A 25,403-nucleotide genomic window follows, 5' to 3' on the forward strand; every position below is an offset into this window, starting at 1 on the left:
CCACCCTTCCTGTCGTATTGCCGCCTCCCCAATAGTCCCTCTAAACCCCGGCACAATCTCCGTCACCGGCGACCTCCCCTGCACCCAAACCCCGTCAACCTCTCACTCCCCTCCATCGATGACGACGGTGTCGTGTCGTCCCTGGCCCCTAGTCGCTCCTGACTCGGCCTAGGCTGGCATCCCCGTGCATCGCTCATGCTCGTTGCGGCGTCCCCATCTCTGCCTCAGTGCTTCGCCCAAAGTCGAACGGTGCGGATCGAAATTTCACGCAAGAGATGAATAGCAAATGTGAAATTAAAATCGATGACTTGTCAAAGAATACACAGTAATGTTAAAAAAACTCATGATGATCGTTTATTGCCAAAAATGAAAAAGCTCTCAAGATGGCTGGCAAAGCAAACCATCAAACAGGTCATCATCATGGCCGGAACCTGACATACAAAGCAGCACGCCGGGACAGTGATCTAAACTCCAAAGCAACGCAAAAAGAGGCGAATTGATGGATCATATCATCACACGGCGTTCAAAACTTGCAGTTCGCGGCGGTGCTGCCCTTCTCCGGCGTCGGCGCGGTCAGGGGAGAGGCGGCGCCGGCACGTGGGGCACGAGCAGCGCGAGGTGAGCCACCTGTCGACGCAGAGCACATGGAACCGATGGCCGCACACGGGGAGCACCCGGATGGTCTCCCCGTCGGCGAAGTCCGACAGGCAGATGGCGCACCCGGCGCCGCTGGCGGACGCGTGCTGCTGCTGCTGCTTCTTCTCGCCGGCGTAGGTGGCGACGGGCAGCGCGACGAGGGCCTCGCGCTTGAGCCCGGCGTTGGCGCGGCGGTGCGCCACCCATCCGGCGGGGTCGGCCACGGCGCGGCGGGCGCACCGCGCCACGCACTGCTGGAGCACGGAGTTGAGCCCCAGCGCGCACACCAGCGCGCACAGCATCACCGCCAGGATCACCGCCGCGTCGTAGTCCAGCGCCGCCGTCGGCGGGGGCGGCTCCGGGGACGGCGTGGCCGAGACGTCCATGCAGTTGGACATGCTGGTAGATGCTCCAGCTATCTAGGGTTGACGCGGGTCTAAGCTGGCCGCCGAGCCGCTGAGACGATTGGGCCGGAGAGAAGAAAAGAAGAAGAGAGCAAGAGATGACACAAGTGAAGACAGTAGGACGACAGTGGTCTGCTCCTGACCCTGTCCAGTAAGCTCGTGCTCCACTATATAGCACCAGTATAATTTATTTTTTTGAAAGAAGTCAGTACAGAATCTTGGTGCGAGCGAGTATACTGGCAATGATGTAAAGAAGAGGCTAACTGGTTTGATGCCAAATATTGCCTAGAGATTGGTTACATAACAATTTGGGAGTACCTAGAACTCATCTAGATGAGACGTAATTTGGTCTCATTCACCTAAAAAACAAGAATGGATACAACCCACGTCAGCACACACGCATCTTATAGCATCACATCCAATGGCTATAAAAGATGAATGAGACCAAATTAAATCTCATCTAGATGAGTTCTAGCAAAACTGTAACAATTTTCGTTGCAAATCTCACAAAAGGTTGCCAAATGTTGGTAACTTTTGATTTAACCAAATTTTGGCTTGTCAAGTGTTGGTAGCAAACCAATCAACCTTGAAATCCTACCATGACTTACTGTGATGTACATGTGCTACCTCGGTCTCAAAATGACTGAGAATTAGCTTGGTGATCGTACAAGAACTGAAGCCTACAGAAATATGCACGTGTCCTCTCCCAATTCGTCCCTGAATTTCACTGGGTGGGGGCCGTACGTGCTTTTCAATCAGATGATGCCACGTCACTCTGTACCTCTCATTCCGTAAGGGTGGCATTACTCCTGTTAGAGTAATGTTTTTGCTACTGATAATTCTAAACCGAAGATTTTTTTTTTGCAGGCGGAGCCTAATTTAGGACAATGATATATAGGTGAGGAAGAGAGCTCGATCATTGCTCGTAATAATTCAATGAAGGAATCAAAGCAACTTATTAGTTGCAACGAGCATCTATTCCTTCTTTTCTTGCAAAAAACGGGAAATGGATTGATAGTGAAACCACGACGGGACCCGCTTGCAGAAGATCAAAACGGTGACCGACACCACTGTGGGAATTTTTCCTTCAAGTTGAACCCCTAAAGATGCATGGAACACAAACACATGCTTGCACGCGCAAAATGATACGACAGACCTGGATGCAAATATCAGTTGCGAAGATGGTGCAAGCTTGCAGGAGAAGCGGAGAGCAGAAGGTGGTGGAAAGCAACTTGACTGTAAAATGCTCCTGTACAGGGAACCAAAAGAGAGTTACAGTACCCTTAAAGATGTTTTTGAGGTAGTTAATTAACATGTCATGGACTGTAAAAGAACGTACTCTATATTGCTTTTGCAAAGAAGAACATCACAATTGTAAATGAAGCATAATTAGGATCAAGACAGGCAGCAAAGAGTGCCTGTAACCGGTAGCCAATCCGTGATAATAATTAATTCAAACAAGAGCATCAAAGCAACTCACCATCGGGTTTGCGAGGCGGGCATCCGTTCTTCCTTTTCTCACAGAAGAAACAGGAAATTGACCCGTAGCGAAATAAGGCATGTACTCGATGATCGACCAATGATTGACACAATATGAGAATAGTTCCTTCAAGTTGAACTGCTAAAGAAGGAACATATGCAAGAACTGAACTGTCCACGATGTAAAGGATGAAAGCAACTTGATACGTTAAGTGCACTTGCACAGTAAGTTTAAGCATAGGAGTATAGGAGGATGCAGTATTCAGATAGATATGGAATATAGGTAACGATGCTGTGGTAACTGGTAAGTGATGCCTCTTAATTAGTCGTATTTTTCATTGCTCTCCAGTCCAGTTAGTCAGTGTATTATTCTGTTTTGAAGCAACTAATACTGCTTCTACCGTATTCCCGATGCATGTGAAAAATTCTTCTACCATTTCTGTCTATTAAAATTGTTGTCCCATACGTGATCATGCGGGCACTGTTATTATCCTCTCATGATTATGTCTCATGTAGTTGTGTTCGTTCGTCCAAAGAATACCGGATGGATCAGTCAAACGTTCACATAATTTCTGGGAATCTTCAAAGAGGCATGTGGAAAATTCGCTGGAAGTCATGCTTTGAAAGAATCTCCTTTTGATTGTCAAGATTTAATCCTTTTCAGGGCAACATGGCAAGTAGTATAACATGCATACAAAGTTACAATGGAGCAGACTCTGGCTCCATTGCCAGCCAGGTATTGCCTGCACAGAAAGGGAAATGTGCAAGAGCCAGCTTCAATAGGCAATGTTCTGCTTGTATCGATCTGCTAATATGGCAACTAAGAACGGAACTGCGGCTTGAAGCACAGTTACTAATAGCAGACAAAAAAGAATACCAGATTAATTCACTGGAGAGGGCGGTCTGGTCTGATCTCCTTGGCTAGCTATCATGCACTTTCCCCTTTCCTATATCTGCTGTTTGCGGTCGGTGTGCTTCTTGTTCCTTGTTTTCATCTCCTGGACCAGATGCAACTGCTGCTGCTGCTTGTCGTTCGTCCTCTGCAGCCATTGTAGCACCTAAACAAACAAAGGTAAAATATATCCGGTCATCATGCAACATATATGGACAAAAGGCAGGAGATTAAATCAAACGACCTTATAAACTGGCAGAATCAGAGTGTTCAAACAAATTAAGACAAAGCTTTTATGCTTGACTTTCTGTACCTTGAAGTATGGTAGAGTTGCTAATATTGGATTCCAGCTTGCCGTTGTCTCTTGTGTATAGAACGTACCATTTTCTTGGGTTGTTTTCATCACATGCATATGCCTTGACATGCTCCACATGGCTGAACTTATCCCACTCAGGACCAGATTGTCCCGTGGCTAACGAAGATAGCAGTCATATCCTGCAAAATAGCTGCAAATGCCTTGGATTTTATATCCCGCATGTATTTGGGGAGTTCTTCCATGACATAATCCTGCAGGATCAGCCTCTCAAGTGCGGGGATACTTTCTAGCACCTTCAGCTTTGGGCAATCGGTGATCGTGAGCTTCTGCAGATTGGGGAGATTAGTGATCCTCTCCATGTCGGGGATTCGAAGCATTGTAAGCTCAACAACAGAAGAAAAGCTCTCAAGGTAGTTGAGGTGTTGAATGTCTTGTAGGAATAATTCCTTCAAAGCCCTTGCATTGGTGGCAACGCCTGTAGGAATATGCCTCAGTTTGCATTTCCTGAGCATAAGCTTCTCCAACCTAGGCATGGCTTGTACTTGCTCCTCCCACTCCCACTCTTCCCATTGCACCATTCCTAGTAAGTACATCTCATTTAACCTTGGAAATGGAGTTGCCGCCGCCTGCAAGAATTCAGCCTCAACACGCCTGATGCATGGAGCACGGTCTACCTTAAAGAACTGCAGGTTCGGGAGCTGACACAACCCATCGGGAAGTTGTGTGCAGCAAGCCAAGTCAACAAACATAATATATGTCAAGTTATTGAGGGGCACCATGGACGCAGACATCATCCAAGTTGGGAGTTGCTTGCCAAAATAACCACCAATTATAATATTATCTATACTGTGTGGAGGGGAGAGCTCATTGAACACCTTCTTGATTCGCCGCTGCTCTTCCTCAGGGACACCTTCTTTCTCTTTTATCAACCCATCATTTTCCAGTCTGCTGGTGCAGAATAAAGACAATCTGATAAGATGCTTTTTATCACCAAGCCTAGCATTAGCAGCACATGGGGCAGCAGATACGTTCTCCAATTCATATAAAGTAAGGAACCTGAGTTGGGAAAGAGACTCTAACTCATCCAAACTGCACCATTCACCATCCATGTGGGCTCGAAACCAATTTAGTTTCCTCATATTTGTTACGGTACGGAACCCTCTAGGTATCACACTTAAACTGGGAAGCTCAAGTAACCTCAGCTGGCCAAGTTTCACAATGCTACCAGGAAGATTCACCAAATTTTCACATCCATGAAGGTCAAGGAATTGCAATAGTTTCATCTTGCCAATGTCCCCTAGAAGTACAGATATATTGGTATTTACTAGCTTCAAATACCTCAGGTGCTTGAGTTGATGCAACGATTCAACCAGTGAAACCACATTAGCAAATTCTATATGTAGAGTCCGCAGACTAGAAAACATAATAAATGAATCACCAGGTTTCATCTTGATCTGGATAGTTGAGATTAATTTTCTCAACGATTGTTGCTCATGTAGAGATTTCCAGTCAACTTCATCTGATTGCAATTGATTGGTTTCTATGGTCAACCGAAGAAACTTTTGTGAACTAAGTTTAGTAAGAATAGCATTTTCTCCATCTTGAGCTATAAGTGCTTCATACTTAGTCATGTAATGAGCAAATGAGCGAACAATATCATGCATGCTGGAAATCCATGGAGCAACATACAATTTATCTGGCTCTATAAGGTTCCTGGATAGCAACTCCTTGTAGTAATTTCTTCCCAATTCTTCTAAATCACTGGAGTTTCCATGAAGAAAACCTTCGCTCATCCACATTGCTACTACTTGATCCATATTATAAGGTTTACTTTTAGGAAGAAGAGAGTAGTATAGAAAGCACTGCTTCAAATATGAAGGCATATATTCATAGCTTAAGTATACTGTATAGTTGATCTCTAGGGGCATTTTAGTTACTGACCATTTAGAATCATCCAAAACATGCTCCCAATCACGACGTAGCCCTCCTCTTTCACGCAATAGTCCTCCCATTACTTTAGCGGCAAGTGGTAAATAACCACATTTTTCTATAATTTTCAGTCCGATATCCTTTAGCGTATTTGTGTGGTCTTCGTCTATCTACTTGAGAGTACCTGCGAACATGGTACAAGGGACAAATATAGTTAATTAACTATGTACCAAGCTCCTCTGAATAAGGCACTCAAATTTACTTCTTATAAGAGGCGGGAGGACTACTTGATGTATCTATCCATTTATCAAGATAGGTTAGACTATGTAAATATTCAAATTACAGAAAGTAAATGTCATAAAGAATTTAAAAAAAAGTGTATTTACTTATCTTGCTCATATATACCAAGATTTATGCAATGGATTCCACAAAGTTAACTTTATAAACATTCAAATTACAGAAATAAATGTCATAAATAATTCTTTTTAAATGTATTGACTTATCTTGCTCCTACACACGCACAAAGACGTACGTAGGTACATACATGCGTACATACACTTTATACTGCTCTCTCATCGCTGCTATAAAAACTTGTACTCAAAATTTAGTAGAAATCAATCACTTATTGGTTTTCTTATATTTTACGGTCACGTGAAATTATTTTCTCCCACTCACCTAAAATGTTCAATAGGTAGTAGCCCCAACATTGCTGGCTTGAATTTACGTGCAATGTCTCTAGCAAAACTAATACCAACTTCTATTCTAGTTAATTTTTGTGTTATATTTTTTTGTACCATTAGGGGTTAACTGAATTGTTAATTTTTCCATCTTAAAACAACTTTTCATTTATATTATGTCCTATGACATTGTTGAGTAGATGAACACTTAGATCTTCACCCGAAAGTTGGAAAACGAGATTGAATATAAGAAAAGCTTATCAATTACATGAATATAACCGATAAATCTTAAGTAGTAAAAACGACACATGTGTCTTGAACGTGTGTAATGTGGGTATAGATAAAATGTGGAAAACCCAATTGGTGTTGTGATGTATTTCCTTGTTTAGCGCTATGCTTTGTTGACACTATCAAAGTAACATTGGTCCTGTAAGATTATGATAACTCTTACCTTCCAAGAGGTAATATTAAGCCAATGAATTACATGTAACTAATTTGGAAGCATCCTATAATTTCCCTTAATTAACATAGGAATGTTAATAAATAGATGTAGATAGACTATTCACTTGATTTAGAGATCAGTGTTTAATTAAGTACGGACCTGCCTCTTGAGCAATGACCAAGCATCTTCAGGCAATAATGTGTTAACATGGTGGTAGGGCCATATGGCCACCATTTTTCGAGCTACACCTTCATCTCTAGTGGTGATAAGAACTCTGCTTCCCGAAGCAGCAGCATTGACAAAGGGTATTTTGAGCACATTCTCCCATGCTCCATGGTCCCAGACATCATCCATTATGAGTAAAGTCTTCTGGCCAATCAAGGTGTCCTTGAGGGTTTGGTGAAGCATGGCCTTTACATTCCCAGCTGATGAGTGGTCTCCTCTGGCTTTGATGATGGCTCTTCTCAGCAGCTCAACATCACTGAAGTTTTGGTTGATGCTTAACCATAACTTTTTACTGAACTCACCTTGGATGGTCTCATCATTGAAAACCTTCTGCGCGAGGGTGGTCTTGCCAATCCCGCCGGCACCTACGATGGCAACCACCATGATGTCATCATTGACCTCCTTTCCGGTTTGCATGATCTGGGCCACTAGTGCTCTTGTGTCTTCTTCAATCTTGTCCCCAACTACAGCCGACTGGTCAAAGTCCCCTATCGTCTCCTGGCTAAGGTTATCATGACGGCTATGATCCTCATAGGACCTGAGATTAATAAAGTTGAAAGCAGCACTGCGCTTCTTGATGGAGTCAAGCCTCTGGTTGAGAGCCTTGATATGGGTGCCGATCTCATGAGCATGGAAGGGATTGCGCATGCAGAAAAGCAAGGGATTAAAACACCCTGCATCTACGGTGGATGGTCCACGCTCCATGGCCTTGAGCTGGCAAAGGTCGAGGATGTCAGCAGCTTCATACATGGCCCGCTTGAGCTGCCCCACCCACTCTTGGACAGTCTCGTCGGTGATGTTCCTCCTATCAGCGTCAGCGAGGAAGTTCTTGAGGTCCTGGAACTTGTCTCCCAACTTGTCGATCTCGCCAGAGACTCCCAACATTGTTCCCAGCTCTTCCTCTACCACCTGCTTGAGCAAGTCCCCCAGGTAGGATGCAAATGCATCCAGCACCATCGTCATTGTACTTGCTAGATTTTGCTGCAATAGTAAAACTGAGGTCAAATTTAAGCAGGAGTACACTTGAACTGCCTCACCAACATACCTTTTGGACGGATGGATGGATGTCCTCCTGCTCGTTCAGCTCTGGAGACTGGACAGTATGCACCTCAATAATGTTGAAGAGGAAGGGGCTCCCATTGTATATGAATGAAAGAAAGCTACCTAACTATTTGTTTCACTCTATCATAGCATTGGGGTTCTTGTCATAGTATTGTCTTTAAATAAATAAACCAGTGGGCTGTTGTCAGGTTGCTAGTTAGACCACATCACATCTTGTCCTTATCTACACTTGAACGCAATAACAGTGGCAGACAGCTAGTTAGACAGAGCTAACTAACTAATTACATAAGTGGGCTGTTGTCAGGTTGCTAACCTTGTTTAATCTTTTCAGTCATAAGTTTAATTTACATCCATATCATTAGTTCAAACAAAAAGATAGCTGGCATGATGGATGGTGAAGTATTTGTTAGATTCATCCGCCGAAAGGTACTTGCTAAAACCTCAAAGCCTCAAAGGTATAATAAAGAACGTAGTATCTTTATCACCCAAAGTTCCTTTGAGGTTTGGAGGCTTAGTGGAACTTTACAGGTGTAAGAAGATTACATGTATTTTACTAAGCCCCCACCCTACAACAAAGGTCGAATACAGGGGGTATTCATTTCAGGTTGGAAAACAATTTTTAAAACAAGTTATCACGTACAACTTTATACTCTATGGTTTCGTATTTGGAACTGAAATTTTGAGCAAATCTGTATGTGCACCGGGCTAGCATAGGTGCACAAACATTACATAAGCCGACAAATAAACATAACTAGACTCATGTTTTACACGGTCGTCCATGAGAACCAAAATTCACATCAACAAGAGTCAAAAATCATGAACTATAATTACAAAATCATGAGGCGCATAATGCATGCTCGCCTCGTCAACACGCTACATAAACAGAGTTTGGAGTCAGCAACTACTGAATTGTGGCAGGTTTCGACAAAATATTCCCCATATATTCTTGCTAGCATCCTGAACTATTTGGATCTCAAATTTAGGTAAGAAAAGAAAAACACATAGGAGAACTTCCTCCTCTAACCCAGCTAGCTGTCGACATGGTAAGGTCCACATTAAGGTCTGTAGCATGCAAACAAAACAAATAGAGTTTTGTCTCTAAGCCAGAGCAAATTTAAGGAGGCCCTAGCCTTTCCTTTTTTTCCTTTCATAGAGAGAAAATACTCCACAGATAGTGAAGCCGAACAATAAACAGAACAAAATACTTCAATTTGTGAACAGTTTATGCATTTAAAAATGCAGTTTGCGGTTCTTCATTGGCAGTTGGGCTTATCTCTCCACAAAAATTTCTCTTGGCAGTTTCCGGTTCTTTATGGTTATACATATCTACAATTTAGCCATCTCATGAACCTCTAGTCATGGTTACGAACATGTTATGGCACGTCGTAAAAACATGCTCATATTCACATTGGCTACAACCTATGGTCTATGGAAATCTTGACAATTATTAGCTGTATCATGACCCCTATGTCATGTTTATGGACATTTTGTTAGCAAGCACATGCAAACTTTCTCTAGATCTGCGCGAAATTGTACGCTAGCTAGCCAAATAGTTTACTCTCTTCTCGTATTCCAACTATCTTTCAACAATAAAACTCAAGAAGCATCTTTCTTATAAGCCTTGTAGCTTCAAGGGACCAGATTGAGGCAGTGTGCCAAAGAAAAGTAGATCGATCTGGCGGTTTGAAGAAGCTAATCTAGGTGGAAGATATCAGTAGCAGTTGGGTGGATCTAGGTGCACTTGCACACCCAAAAAATCTGAGGCCAGTGGGGTTTAAGGCTAACTAATCGTGAATGACGAAATGGTCATACCTCTTTAACTTTGCGAACGAAGGGATGCGATGAGAAACAAAAGGAACAGCGATGGCACCCTCTATGTGCTGCTCCCTAGGGCATCAAACATTCTCCAAACTGTGATGATGGATCTCAAATAATGTTGGACGTATCTGAAGCCCCTTCGAGCCAGGAGATAGTTCATTATTCCCTGGACAATCCACGCGCATCTCAGGTGTAAACTGTGCAAGAAAGATCATAATGCTCATTGGTCAGTTCAGCAATAACCTTCTGTAGTTATCTCTACTCTTATAAAAAAAGAGTTGATGATGATGGTGTTCCTACCATTTTGCAATATAGTCCATTCGATTTATATCTGACGGATAGAAAAGAAACTATGGCAATTTTATAAAAAGATACCCACACCTCTCTCCACATTTGCAAATAAGGCATTTCCCCGTTCATCTTTTTCTCCCATAAGATAAACTACTCATACAATGCATATTGATGTTCCGTGCAACGCATGGGCATCTTGCTAGTTAGTAAAAATATACAGTATGATTTATAGTTGAAACTCTGTAATCCCTGTTCTCAGCTTGCAATACATATGTTTACTCCTCTGATTAGTACAAAAGGTGACTCATCTAATACGCTTGCAACCCTATAGAACTATGATATAGCTCGACCGCATTACCATACATGTCCCTAGTTATTCCACTTAGTGATAGCCGAGGCCGAGCTTAATAAAGCGGTGGAATAGCATGTAAACTACTGACGTGGGACTAACGCAGTGGTAACTATGGATCTGGTTCATCGTCCGTGAAGATAAAACATAATCCGGCACAGCACGCCGTGGAAATCCAGATTGCTTAAGTAATTATCTATTATTACTAGTAGAATGTCCGTGCGTTGCAACGGGCTGCATGGACAACTACTTTTTTACCCTTAAAGCTCTCTTCTTTTCTTTCTTTCTTGATTCTCCCAACTAAAAATTATTTATCAGTGATATATGAATTGATAAATTTACGACCATACCAAAATATTAAGAGCTAAAAACATATTTATCGAAGAACATTTCTAGACCATATTTGACATGAAAGTTGTCGTGTCTGAGAGATTATGAACAAACACAATGATGACTTATCACCAAATCCCATTTATATTTTAGAACGTGATTGAAATTATAGCCTTATAGAAAAAAAAACTTATCAGAAATGTACTACAAAAATAACATCTTATGCTTAAAGCCATAGAAGCGAAGATCTTTAATAAGGCCATAAGACATGTAGAAAGCAACATAGTACTCCTATCAGTCCTTTGTACTCGCATATAAAATTTGTCTAAAATCAAACTTTGTAAAGTTTACCTACTTTATAGAAAATACAAATAATCACAATATGGAATCAATATCATTAGATGCATCATGAGTTCAACTTTTATAATGTATAACTTTCGTATTGCATAAGTTGATATTTTTTTCATATAGATATGGTCAAAAATATTCTAAATGTCTCAATATTAAGGGTGACGCTATATGTTAGACTAAGAAATTTGATGCAAAGTTGATTTTTTGGGGCTGTTGGATCTTCATCGGATGGTTGTTGTTTATCCTCTACCTCCGGCCTCTTCCTCTTACTGAACCGCCAACTACCACCGGCCGATCCACCCGTCGCCGCCACCCCCGACCGCCTTGCTTCCTTGCCCACCCCTCTCGCCACCCTCGACCATCCCTCTGGACCACTCCGGCGACCAGATTTTTTCGGCGAGCCATCGCACCCCCACCTACACCTGTCAACCCTCTTCCCGCCTTCGACTATGACGACACTCCTCGAGCAACGTTGGATCTTCATCGAATGGTTGTTGTTTGTCTTCTACCTCCAACTTCTTCCTCCTTAACAGCCAACCACCACCCGCCGATCCGCTAGCCGCGGCTGCCACCCCCGACCATCCCTCTGAACCAGCCTAGCGACCAGACTTTTCTGATGAACCACCACACCCTTACAAACCTTCTTCCTTGCCTCCGACTGTGACACCACTCCTCACTACCGCTTGAAGTTCGTCCTTGTCTCCGACGAGGTACTAGCTGGGCCTCGCAGTGCCATCAACGACTTTGGCCTTATGTTGCACTTGTGTTCTCCCAGAAATCAACTTGCACAGATTCAAAATTGAATTGAATTACGAATAGCTCATGCACAATATTAATCATGTCTAACTTGTTACCTTTAAACACTTACATGGACATCACATTTCTCCCATTGCCCGTGCATTGCAACGGGGGCAGACTTATTCTGGTGATTTAACAATGACCTTACTTAAATCTATCTGCCACCAATACAATGTTGGCATCACCATACCCGACTCACAATCTCTTCTATCCATGCCCCATTCAACCAGAATGGTAATAGTCATTTTCAAACATAAATATCAATATAAATTAACTAAACTGTACTTGATATTGACCTAAAATAAGAAGCCGAAAGATCAAACTTCCTTTTGAACAAGAGCTGTTGTACAAAAGGTTTACCTAGCTAACCATGATTTATAAGAGAGTATGAAATCAGTCAGACAAAAATCCTCAAGAAGCGCCTCCACCCTGTCCTTCTCCCTCTTTCTAGCCATATCCTCTTTCACCCCTCTTCTCTCTTCTCGCATCCATCCTCTTCCTTTTCACATCCATCCGCACTCTACAACCTTCTTCCTTGCCTAAAGAAAAATAGATAATAAGATGTTAAGGTAAAAACGCATCAACATGGAGTCCCAAAGCTGAAAAATGTTATGTAATAAAAATAGATGCATGTAACATTAAAAAATGCAGACACCAATACAGAAAGCCTCTGAGTAACTAATAGGTTGTTGTATCAACTACTTGCATGTATACATGAATTCAACTTATATTTCTAAGAAAGGAATGTAGGTTGTGGGGTTTACCGTTATTGCCCTAGCAGCGGAACCAAGACAAAACCATCTATTCCCTGGATCAAATGCTACAGATCACACCCATCCCAAGTGACCACTAATGACCTGTATTACGGAAATAGAAACTGTATTTTATCGCTTACTGAAAACTAAGGTGCTCTCATAGACCAATATAATTCCAAGAAAATATGCAAAAGAATCTAGAAGATTTAACTATTTTAACCAGTATATAAAAGCTCAGAGTAGGGTTATTGCAATTGCATGCATGATCGAACTAAATCTTATTTTTCTAATCCAAATATGACATTGGTATTTCAAGAACTTATCCGAGGTGCCAAACCTATCAGTTACAACATAAATTGGAAGGTCGCACTTGAAAATCGTACAACAAACAAAATACTCCGATGGATCATGCCATGGAGGTTTAGGCTATTAGTGCAGATGTCAAGAATTTGAAAGACATGAAGACATGGGAAATTTAAAATAACAACCAAAAGTGCACATTACGTCCTAAAAGTACAATGTCCCAAAGTACAATGATCAGACAACCATAAATAGCCCCACGCCTGCTTGTCCTCTCACATGCCACCGCATCCCTACAAAGAGCAGTGATATACATAAGACATTATGTCGTCTGATACCAGCGACGCAAGCATCCATGCCCATGGGCCATGGTTATCCCAGGAGAAGAAAGATCAAGTAAAGAATCAAGTGAATCTGCTAGCCACGTTGAGTCGTACAACCATCAGGGTAAAAGTATAGTACACAAGGCATTACCGAGCATCGAGTTGCAAAGGCTATCCAGGAGCTCGCCTAGTCTGAAATCAACTGAGGTGACCTTGTGGTAGCCTGGTAGGCCTAGTCTGAAAGGAAAAGCAAGGGTTGGTAGTATATATGCTCATCTAAAGCTCGAAAATACATGAACAGATTCATAAACATCATTATATGTGACAAAAAATTGTCCAGTGACAAAAGAATGCCAATGTAAATACTAAAAAGAATGTGTTAATCATAGTTGTATGTGTTACATTTTCCTATAAAGAAAAATAAATATGCAGCACTTGGTCGTCAGTGGCAGCATTAAGGACCAACAGAATATGCAAGAACATAAATGATAATGCAGCATCTCGCAAAAAAATATATGCTAATGCGGCAATAAAGTCCATAGTAGAATAAAACAGATACCTTGGACGTTCAGAATCAGTTAAATAAAAAATTCAACCGTCCACCTTTGAAATAAAAATGAATTTTGACCTTTTTTCTAATTCTTCAGATTCCATGAGTTGTATCTTCAATCTCTTGCATTAATCAACGGTTCAAATTGTCATGTTTTAGCTGTGAGTGTAGATCGAGAATTTAAGTCTAGTGAGACCCAGACACAAAAGATGGTCTAGATCTCGAAGAAGAGAATACCCGTGGTTGGCTTGACTGCCAACACCTACGGCCGAGATAAAGAGGCCCCAAAAGATGGGAACAACCACACGGAAGAAACATGTCTAGACTCTATACCCGGGAAAGACACCCCATCAGCGGGAACAAGTTAAGAAGCGGGGGAGGAATAAATCAAAATGCAAAAAGTCAAGGTAAACCTGAAGAACCCAACACATGACGTTTTCCTTCATCAATCTCTCGACGGCGCCGCTACAATTCAGCAGAATTCTTTTGTCCTCCTAAACAAATTCACAAACAATTATTCCAAAGAGGAAACAACAATTAAAAATGGCTTGCGAGAACGGCAAAGTCAAGGAAAATTACTCACAAACAACAGTAAAATCCAGCACCAAATTATCCACAATGGGGACATGTACGTGAGAAGGATGCATACCGTCGTACGTGCTGCAGATCATCAGACCAATCCGAAGCACGGAGATTCAGACTGCTAGCTGACAACGAACCCTGACGCCCCCCTCTCGTGCGCACATTAGAACTGGAAGAAATTGTCCTTTGCAAAATAGATGGGCAGCCAGCATCTCCGTACATATGAATATCCACCAAGCAAGAAGAGCCCAAAGACGAAATGTCACATCCCTGGTCATGTTATGCACTAGGCTAGACCCTCATGTGAGCATCATGTTTTAATTCAAATGAAATTTGAATTGAGGAATTTTCAAAAGCCTCAGAAGACCTCTAAAAATAACCAACATTTAAATCTCATCAAATGAGTCCAAAGAAATATTCCTGTTACTCTGTGAAAATATTGGCATGAGGTACAACTCAAACCAATATTTTTGGAGGCACAGAAATAATTTATTTTGGGCCTTTGATTTAAATCAATAACATATTTGGGTTGGAATTATTTCTGCTATATAAGAAATAATGTTCAAATATTTTTGTAAATTTGCTTGTGGCCTTGGACTATCTCTTTGAGCTCACACAAAAATTTACAGAAAGTTTTAAAATGATTTAGTTCTCAAACTAAATCAAAACAAATAACAGAAAATAAAAATAGGAAAAGAACAGAGACTCACCTGGACTTACCTGGCGCCCACCAACCGGCCCAACTCCAACAGCCCAGCCCACAGACCTCCTCCTGTCGTCTTCCTCTCCTCGCCCCAAAGCAGCTCGGTGGCGAGCGCCGACGCTGCCCCGGCCACCTCCTGCTTTCCCGGCCACCTCCTGCTTCCCCGGCCCCTCCTAGACGACGCCACGGAGCGCCACGCAGCCCCTGGCTCTCTCTCACTCTCCCCTGACCCTTTCCCCCTTCTCTGCTCTTTTCACCTCTCACGCCCGAACGCCTCCGTCGCCGCCGCACACCGCCACCGCGCTCACCGGCCGTCCCTCGAGCAACAGTCGTGCTCGCCGGCTCCGCCTCGTCGTCCGCGTCATCCCAGATGAGCCACGCATCCTCAGGCGCCCTGCAACGTCTCCGCCATCCTCGTCTTCTACCTTCGGCCGCCTGGATCTCCGGCGACCCTGTGCTGCCTCCGACGCTCCCCCGGCCTCGTCTCCGCCTCGAATGGATCCGCTGTGAGCCCCTGCTTCTTCTCCTGTGCTCGCCCCCTCCGTTCTCGCCCCCTAGCCCCATCTCCCACCGCGGCTGAGAGCTTCTCGCCGCCGGCCATGGCGTGGCCGTGGCCACAGCCACCGCAGCTCGTTCCCGAGCCCACCGTCGTGCTCACCACAGTCCCAGGAGCACATATCACTCACCAATGCCTCCCCTGGCGCCCTGCATCGCCTAACCCGCCGTTGGCCGAACTCCGGCCGCCGCCGCGAGCTCGTTTCCGGCGAGCTCGGTCCACCCCGGCTGCTGCCACTAGTCGTGTTAGATGCGCGCGAGCCTGGGCATCTCGTAGAGCCCCTCCGCCGCTCCTTTGGTCATCGGAGGGCGAATCCCGACGCTCTCCGCCGTCCCTGTCCTTGCCGGCGACGAGCCTCGGGTCAACTCCGGCGAGTTTGACCCGGGTTTGACCCCAGTTTGACTCCCCCTGACTCAATGACAGGTGGGACCCAGCCCTGCTAGTTAATTAGGATTAGTGCTAATTGAATTTAGTTAAACTAATTACACTGACACACGGGACCCACTGTCAGGTTTGACCGGACAGTGACATGTTGACCTGCTGACGTCACTATGAGGTCATGCTGACACAATAATTCCTTTCTGGAATTTAAATAAATCTTAAATGATTTATTATTTCCAGAAAATGTTTAAAACTTGTAAAATTCATAGAAATTCAACGTAACTCCAAATCAAACAAATTATATATGAAAAATGATCAGAAAAATCCAATCTATCCATCTGTACCATTTTCATGCATGTTAGAACAACTTATAGCTGCTGTTTAGCACAAATCAATTAAATGGCATTTAAACTCTCACATATGGAGTTTGAATTTGAACCTAGTGTTCAAACCAACCCCATTTAACCTGTCGCTAGATGCATTAGCCCAAAACACATTCATATTGCCATGTCATAGCATGCATCATACTGTGCATTGCATTGATCGTGTTTCTTCTGTGTTTGCCGGTGTTGTTCCCCCTCGGTAGACGCTGTACCGATGATGTGATCGTTGACACCGATGAAGATCTATAATATCTTCAGAAGTGACAGGCAAGCAAAACCCCCTTGTTCATTCCGATACAATCCTACTCTCTCGCTCCTGCTCTCTTTTATTGCATTAGGACAACAACGATTCAACTGTTACTTGTTGCGGTAGTTGAACCCCTTTATCCTCTGCATGACCTGTCATTGCCACAGTAAATAGATGAAACCCACTAGCATGAGTAGGAGTTGTTTGAGCCCTGTTGTGCCTACTCATTCATGTTTGTTTGTCATGCCTGCTATTGCTTAGAGTTGAGTCAGGTCTGATTCATCGGGAATGAATCAGAGGTGTGTGAACATGTCCTACTGTGTGTGAGCTAAGTGTGTGAATACGATTTGGTAAAAGGTAACGGTGAGAGGCCATGTAGGAGTACATGGTGGGTTGTCTCATTGCAGCCGTCCTCAGGAACTGAGTTCTGTGTTTGTGATCCATGATTCAGCTACTACCACGCATTGGGCCCGAAACCAATGGACCCTCTCGGCTTCTTATTCACCCTAGTCCTCTGTCCAGGAGTTGCAAGTAGTTTCTGGTGTTTGTAGCCTACTGGAGGCCGTGGACAGCGCTGACCGTAGGGGTGGGCTGTGATGCGGTAGGTACGTGGCACGGTGTACCGAATGCCCGTTAGGCATCTCGGGAACCCTGTTCACATCGTTTGGGGCTGTGAGCGAAACCCCGACCGGATCTCCTCACGGATGGAACCCGAATAGGCGATAAACCTGGACTAGAGACTTGAGTGTTTAGGTAGGCCGTGGCCGACACCCACGTTGGGCTTCCGCTTGAAGGTTGTCGAGTACATGTCGTGTAAACGGCGGTAAGTGGTGAGAGCGTGTGTGAAGAAGTACACCCCTGCAGGGTTAACATCATCTATTCGAATAGCCGTGTCCGCGGAAAAGGACTTCTGGGTTGCTTATATCAGTTCATAGACAAATGAAAGTGAATACTCTAAAATACGCAAGATAAGCGTGAGTGCTATAGATGGCGTTCTCGTAGGGAGACGGGAGCGGTTCCATAGTGGTGTATTGGTTGGTGAATATGTGGACTCGTGTGCGCCACCTCAAAAGAGTTACTTGCAGTCGTAGTTCAGGATAGCCACCGAGTCAAAGCTGGCTTGCTGCAGTTAAACCCCACCATCCCCTTTGTTGATAATGATGCATATGTAGTTAGTTCTGATATAAGTCTTGCTGGGTACATTTGTACTCACGTTTGCCTATTTTATGTTTTTGCAGAGAGACTTCAGTCTCACTAGTAGTTCCACGTGGACTTCGACGTTTAGCTTGTTACCTCAGCTACGATCTTGTGCCCTCGGCAGGATCTGGTAGATAGTCAGGCTTCTCAGCCTTTTTCATTTATAGATGTCTGTACTCAGACATGATAGCTTCCGCTTGTGTTTTGACTTGTATGCTTTGAATGTTGGGTCATGAGACCCCTGTTTGTAATATCTCGCTCCCTGGAGCCTTTTGAATAAATACTTGAGTCGTAGAGTCATGTTGTGATGCCATGTTGTACTTGCACATATCGAGCATATTGTGTGTATGTTATTGAAATGCTTGGTATGTGTGGGATCTGACTATCTAGTTGTTTATCCTTAGTAGCCTCTCTTACCGGGAAATGTCTCCTAGTGTTTCCACCGAGCCAGGGTAGCTTGCTACTGCTCCGGAACACTTAGGCTGGCCGGCATGTGTCCTTCTTCGTTCCTGTGTCTGTCCCTTCGGGGAAATGTCACGCGATGAATACCAGAGTCCTGTTAGCCCACTACAGCCCGGTTCACCGGAGTCCTACTAGCCCAGTGCTACAGCCTGGATTCACTCGCTGATGACCGACACGTTCGATGCTGGGTCATGGATGCATGTCCCTATAAGTTTGTGCCACTTTGGGTTTACGACTAGCCATGTCAGCCCGGGCTCCTTATCATATGGATGCTAGCGACACTATCATATACGTGTGCCAAAAGGCGCAAACGGTCCCGGGCAAAGGTAAGGCGACACCCGTGGGAATACCGTGCGTGAGGCCGCAAAGTGATATGAGGTGTTACATGCTAGATCGATGTGGCATTGAGTCGGGGTCCTGACACGAAATATCTAGCACAGCAGCCAATGCACCAGCAAAGAGAGGGGCCGCAGGAACTGTCGGCGAGACAGCAGAATTAGGAAGACAGGCAATGGCCATGTGAAACAGAAGCACCATGCGAGGAAGATACAAGACAAAGGCCCGCGGCATAGCACCAGCTGAAACACCACTCAGACCAGGAGGAGGCGTGCCCAAAAATAGACCATCGCAGAAGCCGAGGGAACATACTTTTTCTCTGGAATCTCTCGAAAAGGGTGCTTCCCCTCACAAATATCCCGACGACAGCGGTGCGCCTCAGCAGGATTAACAACTTCATCTGCAAAAATACAATCTTAAACACAAGAAGAACACAACATGGCAAGATGATCCATACTCTATGCCAATCATGCATCCTGATTACAGAACATTATTTTGAGATGTGAATAATAAAACATAGATGTACAAAATATTCGAGCAACTATTCAAGAAAATATTTGTATAAATTTGAATGCCTTAAGTCAAGAGCTTTGACAACTATTATTTGATCCAGGGTGACAAGAAAAGCACATCAATAGTTAGGTTCCGAAAAAGAATAGAAGGCAACATGCCTTGTTGTTGCTGTCGCCGGAGAGTTGTAGCTGCTTGGTACTGCCTCTTGTGTATCCGGGCCTCGATCTGGTAGGTCACATGATTACAGTACCAAGAATCAGCATACTGATTTATGAAGCATAAAGCTGAAAATAAATAATTCAAACAAATCAAAGCCATGAATCAAGATCTCTCTTGTAACACTAAATCATATTTCATTTTCAGCCCGGCAAGTTTTTATAAACTGTACACCACATACTTTTCGACCAAATTTTCCCTTTACTACTGTCTATGACAAATGAAAAACAATACCACATGATGCATTGCTTAAAAAAATATATGAGCTCCGATAATCATATAATCACATAGAATTATCACTCATAAGAAAATTAAGTGCATCATGCTATTACAATAAAATAGGAGATGCACTTGTATAGTGCTAAGAACAAAACTTGGATTGTTATAATATATTTTATCAGAAGAAATACCATCCTACCATTTACTAAAAAACTTGGGCTAATTAAAAGGGATCACATGTACTTATGTTTATGATAGAAAGAAGTCTAAAAATATTGCAATAAACTGAAACTAATGCAGAAAATAGAAAGTATGATGGTGTATTATGTCATTTGCGGAAACATCTCAATAGTGGCTTTCCCAAACAGTGCCCCCATTTCTTGAATTGATAATGCACAAATTCCACTTCCAGACAAATCAGTAAAACTCAAAATATGTGTTAAAATTGATGGTGTTGTTTTGTTCTCATGAACAACGCTGTTAGCATATAAAAATGTAGGCTCATCTCTAGAAAAAAAAGGATCTATTAATGTATCTTCTGGAAGAACAGAGCAGGGAATTTGGAGGTTCAGAGTACTAACGTGTATGTTATCAATCGGGAGGCTTCAACTACTGAATATCTACACACATTTGCCTCAGATCATAGTTCCATCACTACTTCAAATTCAGTAAGCCACATGGAAGATCGAGGACTAACCCGCGGAGCCGATTCCTATAAGAAAGAAGGCGTGTAGATGGAGCAGCACACAACATCAGATCCTTGTATCGCCCAACAGAAGGAGGAGGCTGCGGATCCCGTCGTCGATGTAGGGAAGGAGCAACACTGGACCTGATGAAGCCCATATACAATTTACCAGACTTAAATTCTCGATCTACGTGCCCGGGTATGCTTCATCTAGAAAGATGGTCACCTCCATCATTTACTCATGAATATATGGGCAGCTCATCCTCTTAAAATGCATAGGAAATCTAGAGAACAAAGTAGGTATCTGTACCTGAAGGTGTGTATGAATCTTAGAAACTTATCAAGTTTGTGTCCTTGGAGATGGTTGTTGGTATGGTAGACTGTCAGGCCATCCAAGTTTATCAGCTTCAGAACTCCCATTTGAGTCACAACTGCAAGTATTGGATGCCATAATAAAAGCAGTGACATTCGATGGTACATGCCAGCGAAAAATCGTATTGGACGGTGCTCGTTGAAGATGGCAATGAAGCAGCCGAGCTGCCGACCGTCGATCATCTTCTTGCAGAGTCGCGAACAAACATGACTGCCCATGATGAATAATTGTTTTCTGATATGAGGTCAACCATGAAAAGTTGGGAGTGCAGGAACCATGCTGAATCTATTTTCAAGTGTCTTACTTCTATAATATACAGGCACCAATTTATCTGCAAAGTTTGTAAATAGACATTTACAACAAACATGGTAATATTATGATTAATATATCAAGCTGAAATCAAAACTTCACACGAAACAGACAGTTTCCATAAAATAGTGATGCACTGACTATTTCCTGAACGTGCATTAAATCATAATGTATATTCAAGTGACGATAACATCAGGACATAACTATGATTTACTGAAAGCTCAAGGAAAGTGGCACACCTTTAAAAATAAAAATAATAATACCATGCCATTTTAGATGCAGATAGTTTTATGCATCAGTACAAACACTCAAGAACAAAACTCCACACAATCTCTTTTAGAAACAAAACTCCAAAACACCCCATGTAGTAAAATAAGTTGGCTAAGTAAAAAAGAGAGCAAATATTCGACATGCCTGACATTGACAATACTACGAAATATCACGGCACTGTCAACACTGACAGTTGTCTTGCCGGAAACATTACCTTCACTCAGGGATAGCATTAGTTTAGTCTACGGACATGGTTACAGGCTTCTAGATTAGTGCACAGCAGGAGGAAAACAAACATAGACCTGAATGACACAGCAGGAGGAAAACATAGTTATGAACAAGCAACTGGAGTCTGCAGATGTAAATGAACCTGATATTTGTCCCTTGCTCCAGCAGGAATATAGCTACAATTACTAAATTGACATGGGAATCAACACACTTGCAGGGGCATGTAGTCAGCACACATATATGTTTGGTTCATGCAAGTGAAACAAATGAAATTCCATTACAGGTGACATGGTATTTCCCTCTACTGAACTATGATTTAAAGACCTTATTAAAAAATGAACCTATTCTCTTTCAGATCTCTAGCTATTGGTTGATTCAGTCGATCCAAATCCAGATCAGCAAAGAGACGCACAACAAAGAGACGTCGGGGCATCAAACCTAAGAGAGATGAGAGGGGTTGAGGGAAACGAAACATACTTGACATTGGGGCCGAGATGCCGCACGACCGCCGGCCGCACCGGCCGCTATACATGCATGTGCCCACGAATCCATCAAAACTGGTCGTGTAGGAGGAGCTCACCCATGGCGGCGGCTGCAGCTGCAGGCGGCAACGAGGGAGACTTTGAGCCGCCCCCTCCTTCCTCGGTGAAACATGGCGGAGGAAGAGATTCTGGACAAGGTGGGGGATTGGTCTTCCGCGGCGACGGCGGCCACCTCGTGTCCCTTCCGCCACAGCCGCGCAAGCGCAGATCCAGGAGCAGCTTCCTTGACAAGCACGCACAGGTCACGGATGTGGAGCTCCGCTGCCTAACCTTGATGATCTGCAAGCGGATCCGGCAATGGGGAGTAGGGTGGGGGTGGTGGACGTGGCTGAGCGGGAGGTAGGGGAAGGCGGGGGGCGGTGGCGGCGGAGTGAGAGATGGGGGCGGCGCCGCATCGCGAGGAGAGGGAAAGAGAGCGGTCGCTCGTACGTGCGGGCGATAGGTTTAGGTATTTTTGTCGCTGGTTAAGCTTCGTAAGTCTTTTTTCGTTGGTTAATCTTTGTAGATTTTTTTTTGTATGTGGATGGGTGCGGGTTGGGGCCGCAGGAGGAGGTTTTTTCGGTTTCTGGTGAATAAGTCAGAGGTGGGATGAGGTACCAAAATAAACGAGGGGAGGTGGGATAAAAATTGACCGGCAGAGACTACCAACTGCTCCATTAGGAGTAGAGATTCTGTGTGGGCTGCTTAAGCAGTTGCTGGGTGCATTAGGAGCTAGGTAACTAGTGCCAAATAAACCGCGGCATCTATACGAGAGGACGTCATGGGTTAACTAATAAAGTTAGGCAGGTAGCTATAGTAGTGGTGAGAATGTAATGTGCTTTTCTTAATTGAGAGTTGCTAACTATAGGTCTAGTTTTTCTTCGAACCAAGATTTTTTTTTCAGATTATAAGTTCATGCTATGGTCTGTGTTGATCGATGCTATGAAAATCAACACAAAAGATTGAATGCTCCCAAGGAAATGTAATGAATCTAACAAACAGTGATGTAAGGGGAAAACGGCGACTGACCGTGCGTACTTGGCCGCCACCACCGCCATTCCACGCACCCTCCTTTGCTGTGGACGATGGGGGCGGGGAAATCCTGCTGCCATCATATGATGGCCAGTGGAGGCTGCATCGCCGGAGACGGCGAGAAAGTGGTGGAGCTCCCCATTTCGATTTGGATTTGGATTTGGCCGTCGGCGTCTCGGCGAGGAAGCTGACAGCAGAGTTGGCGAGTGTGGGGCGCGGGTTTTTTTTCTCGAGAATCAGGGGCGCGGCTATGTGCCGCCCGCTGCGCGTCCACGGCTCCCCTGCAGCAAGCAGGGACTGGGCCGGCCCAGTAACATCATCATCATACTGGCATCATATTACTTTTTTTCTTCAGTTTTTTATTCACATATTTTTTTTATTCTTTCTATTTTTCTTTATTTATAATTTTTTTATATATTTATATTACAACAACCCTTTACATAATTTTCTTTCAAATATTAATCATGCATTTGAAATGTGTTAAACATGTATATAAAATGTTTCTGATGTATGTGAAAAATGTACAATGTGAATAAAAAACTTATGTGACATTTAAATAAATTTTATACATTGTATTTTTTTTTCTATAACTCAAAATTATTTGTACATTAAAAATACCTAACATTTTAAAAAATGGTTAAAAGTTTCAGAAAGGTGTTCGTGTCATTTTCAAAACAAATGTTTGTATAATGTAAAAATAGTTTGCATAGTACAGAAAAATTAATTTTATCATAAAAAAAGTTAAAACTTTTATTTTAAAAAATTAACATGTTTTTATAAAATTGTTTAAATACATTTTTTAAATGTGCAACATTTATATAAAAATATTAGGTGCATACCAAAAATGTACAATGTATATGGAAAAGTAGACATCAAAACATATATTATAAAAATGTTAATTATGTATTTGGAAATTGTTAAACGTGTGTAAAAATGTTCTTGTTGTATACAAAAAAATGTACAATACATGTAAAAAATTGTAGACATGTGTTGAAAAAATGACAAAAAAGGGAAGGAAAAAAAGAAAACCAAAGAAAGAAACAAAAAAAAGAGAAATTAACAAAGAAAACTGGGGAAAAAAGAAACACAAAAGGAAAAGGAAACAGAAAGAAATCCGAAGAAAAAAGAAAAGGAAAAGAAAAAAAACAGAGAAAACCCATTGGAAACCTGAGGATATTTGGGCTACAACAAGAGGAAAAAACCAAAAGGAAAAAAATAGAAAAACAAACTCATGCCATGCTACAGTGTTTGGGTTGCCCGCTAGTGCCCGCCTGTAGGCGACTCCTATTAGGTGCCATAAATGCTTTTACTTTTTCCTAGATAGATAGAAAGGTGGTCAAAATGCTAAAATTTTGACTTAAAACAAAAGCTAAATATACACTTATTCACGAACGGAGGGAGTAATGAAGAGATATACACGGGGCAAGACCACATCGCTACTGTGGTAGATGAGTACTACACGAACATATTTGGATCAATGCTAGATCATGAGCACTCTTTGGACCTGGAGGTGCTGAACCTGCCATCGCTTGAGCCGGCGCACTTGGAGCATCTGTTCGCTCTAGGAAAGAGGTGAAGAAAATCATTAAATCCATGCCGCCGAATAAAGCCCAGGGGCCGGATGGATTTACTGGCCGCCTCTATGCGTCTTGTTGTACCATCATTAAAGGCGATTTCTTTCACGTCTTGAATCTTATTGCAATGGGGATATGCCTGGACTGCCTTCCATCAATAAGGAGTTGGTTCCGCTACTTCCAAAGATGGAAGGTTCTGTGGACCCGCGAGATTATAGGCCGGTCAAGTGAACAATTTAGATAAGATTCTCTCTTATTCGCTCGCGAATAATCTGCCAAAGTTTGTGACGAATCATCAAAGTGTTTTCGAGTGAGTTCATTCTCTACATGACACTTTTATGGTCGTTCAATGCATGGTGCGCCGATTGCATGTGCTCAAGGATCCCGCGGTTATGCTCAAGTTGGACATCTCAAAAGCATTCAATTCGGTTAAGTGTTCGTTCTTAATTGAAGTGATGAGGATATTGGGATTTGGCCCAAGGCGGGTCTAATGGATATGTAGATTATCGGCAAGTTCTTCCACAAGGATTATGGACAATGGCGTGCCTGGAGCACCGATCTATAATTGTGGCCTCCACCAAGGAGACCCTCTGTCACCCATGCTGTTCATATTTATCATGGAACATCTCCAGTGCCTGCTACAACTAGCATCATCATGTGGAATTCTCTCTCCTCTGGTGCGAACGAGT

The 25,403-nt window shown here is 43.1% G+C and overlaps 1 protein-coding gene and 1 pseudogene across 1 annotated transcript; both read right to left on the reverse strand.

The window, feature by feature from the left end:
• Nucleotides 1-331: 331 nt before the first annotated feature.
• LOC119329185 (probable E3 ubiquitin-protein ligase ATL44) lies at nt 332-1,165 on the reverse strand. Its single transcript, XM_037602189.1, has one exon. The coding sequence runs from the start codon at nt 1,032-1,034 to the stop codon at nt 513-515; it is 522 nt and encodes a 173-aa protein (XP_037458086.1). The 5' UTR covers nt 1,035-1,165; the 3' UTR covers nt 332-512.
• A 2,249-nt stretch (nt 1,166-3,414) lies between these two features.
• LOC119333880 lies at nt 3,415-11,563 on the reverse strand (annotated as a pseudogene).
• Nucleotides 11,564-25,403: the final 13,840 nt, after the last annotated feature.

Source organism: Triticum dicoccoides, chromosome 7A, assembly GCF_002162155.2.
Source record: "Triticum dicoccoides isolate Atlit2015 ecotype Zavitan chromosome 7A, WEW_v2.0, whole genome shotgun sequence".
Taxonomy (NCBI): domain Eukaryota; kingdom Viridiplantae; phylum Streptophyta; class Magnoliopsida; order Poales; family Poaceae; genus Triticum; species Triticum dicoccoides.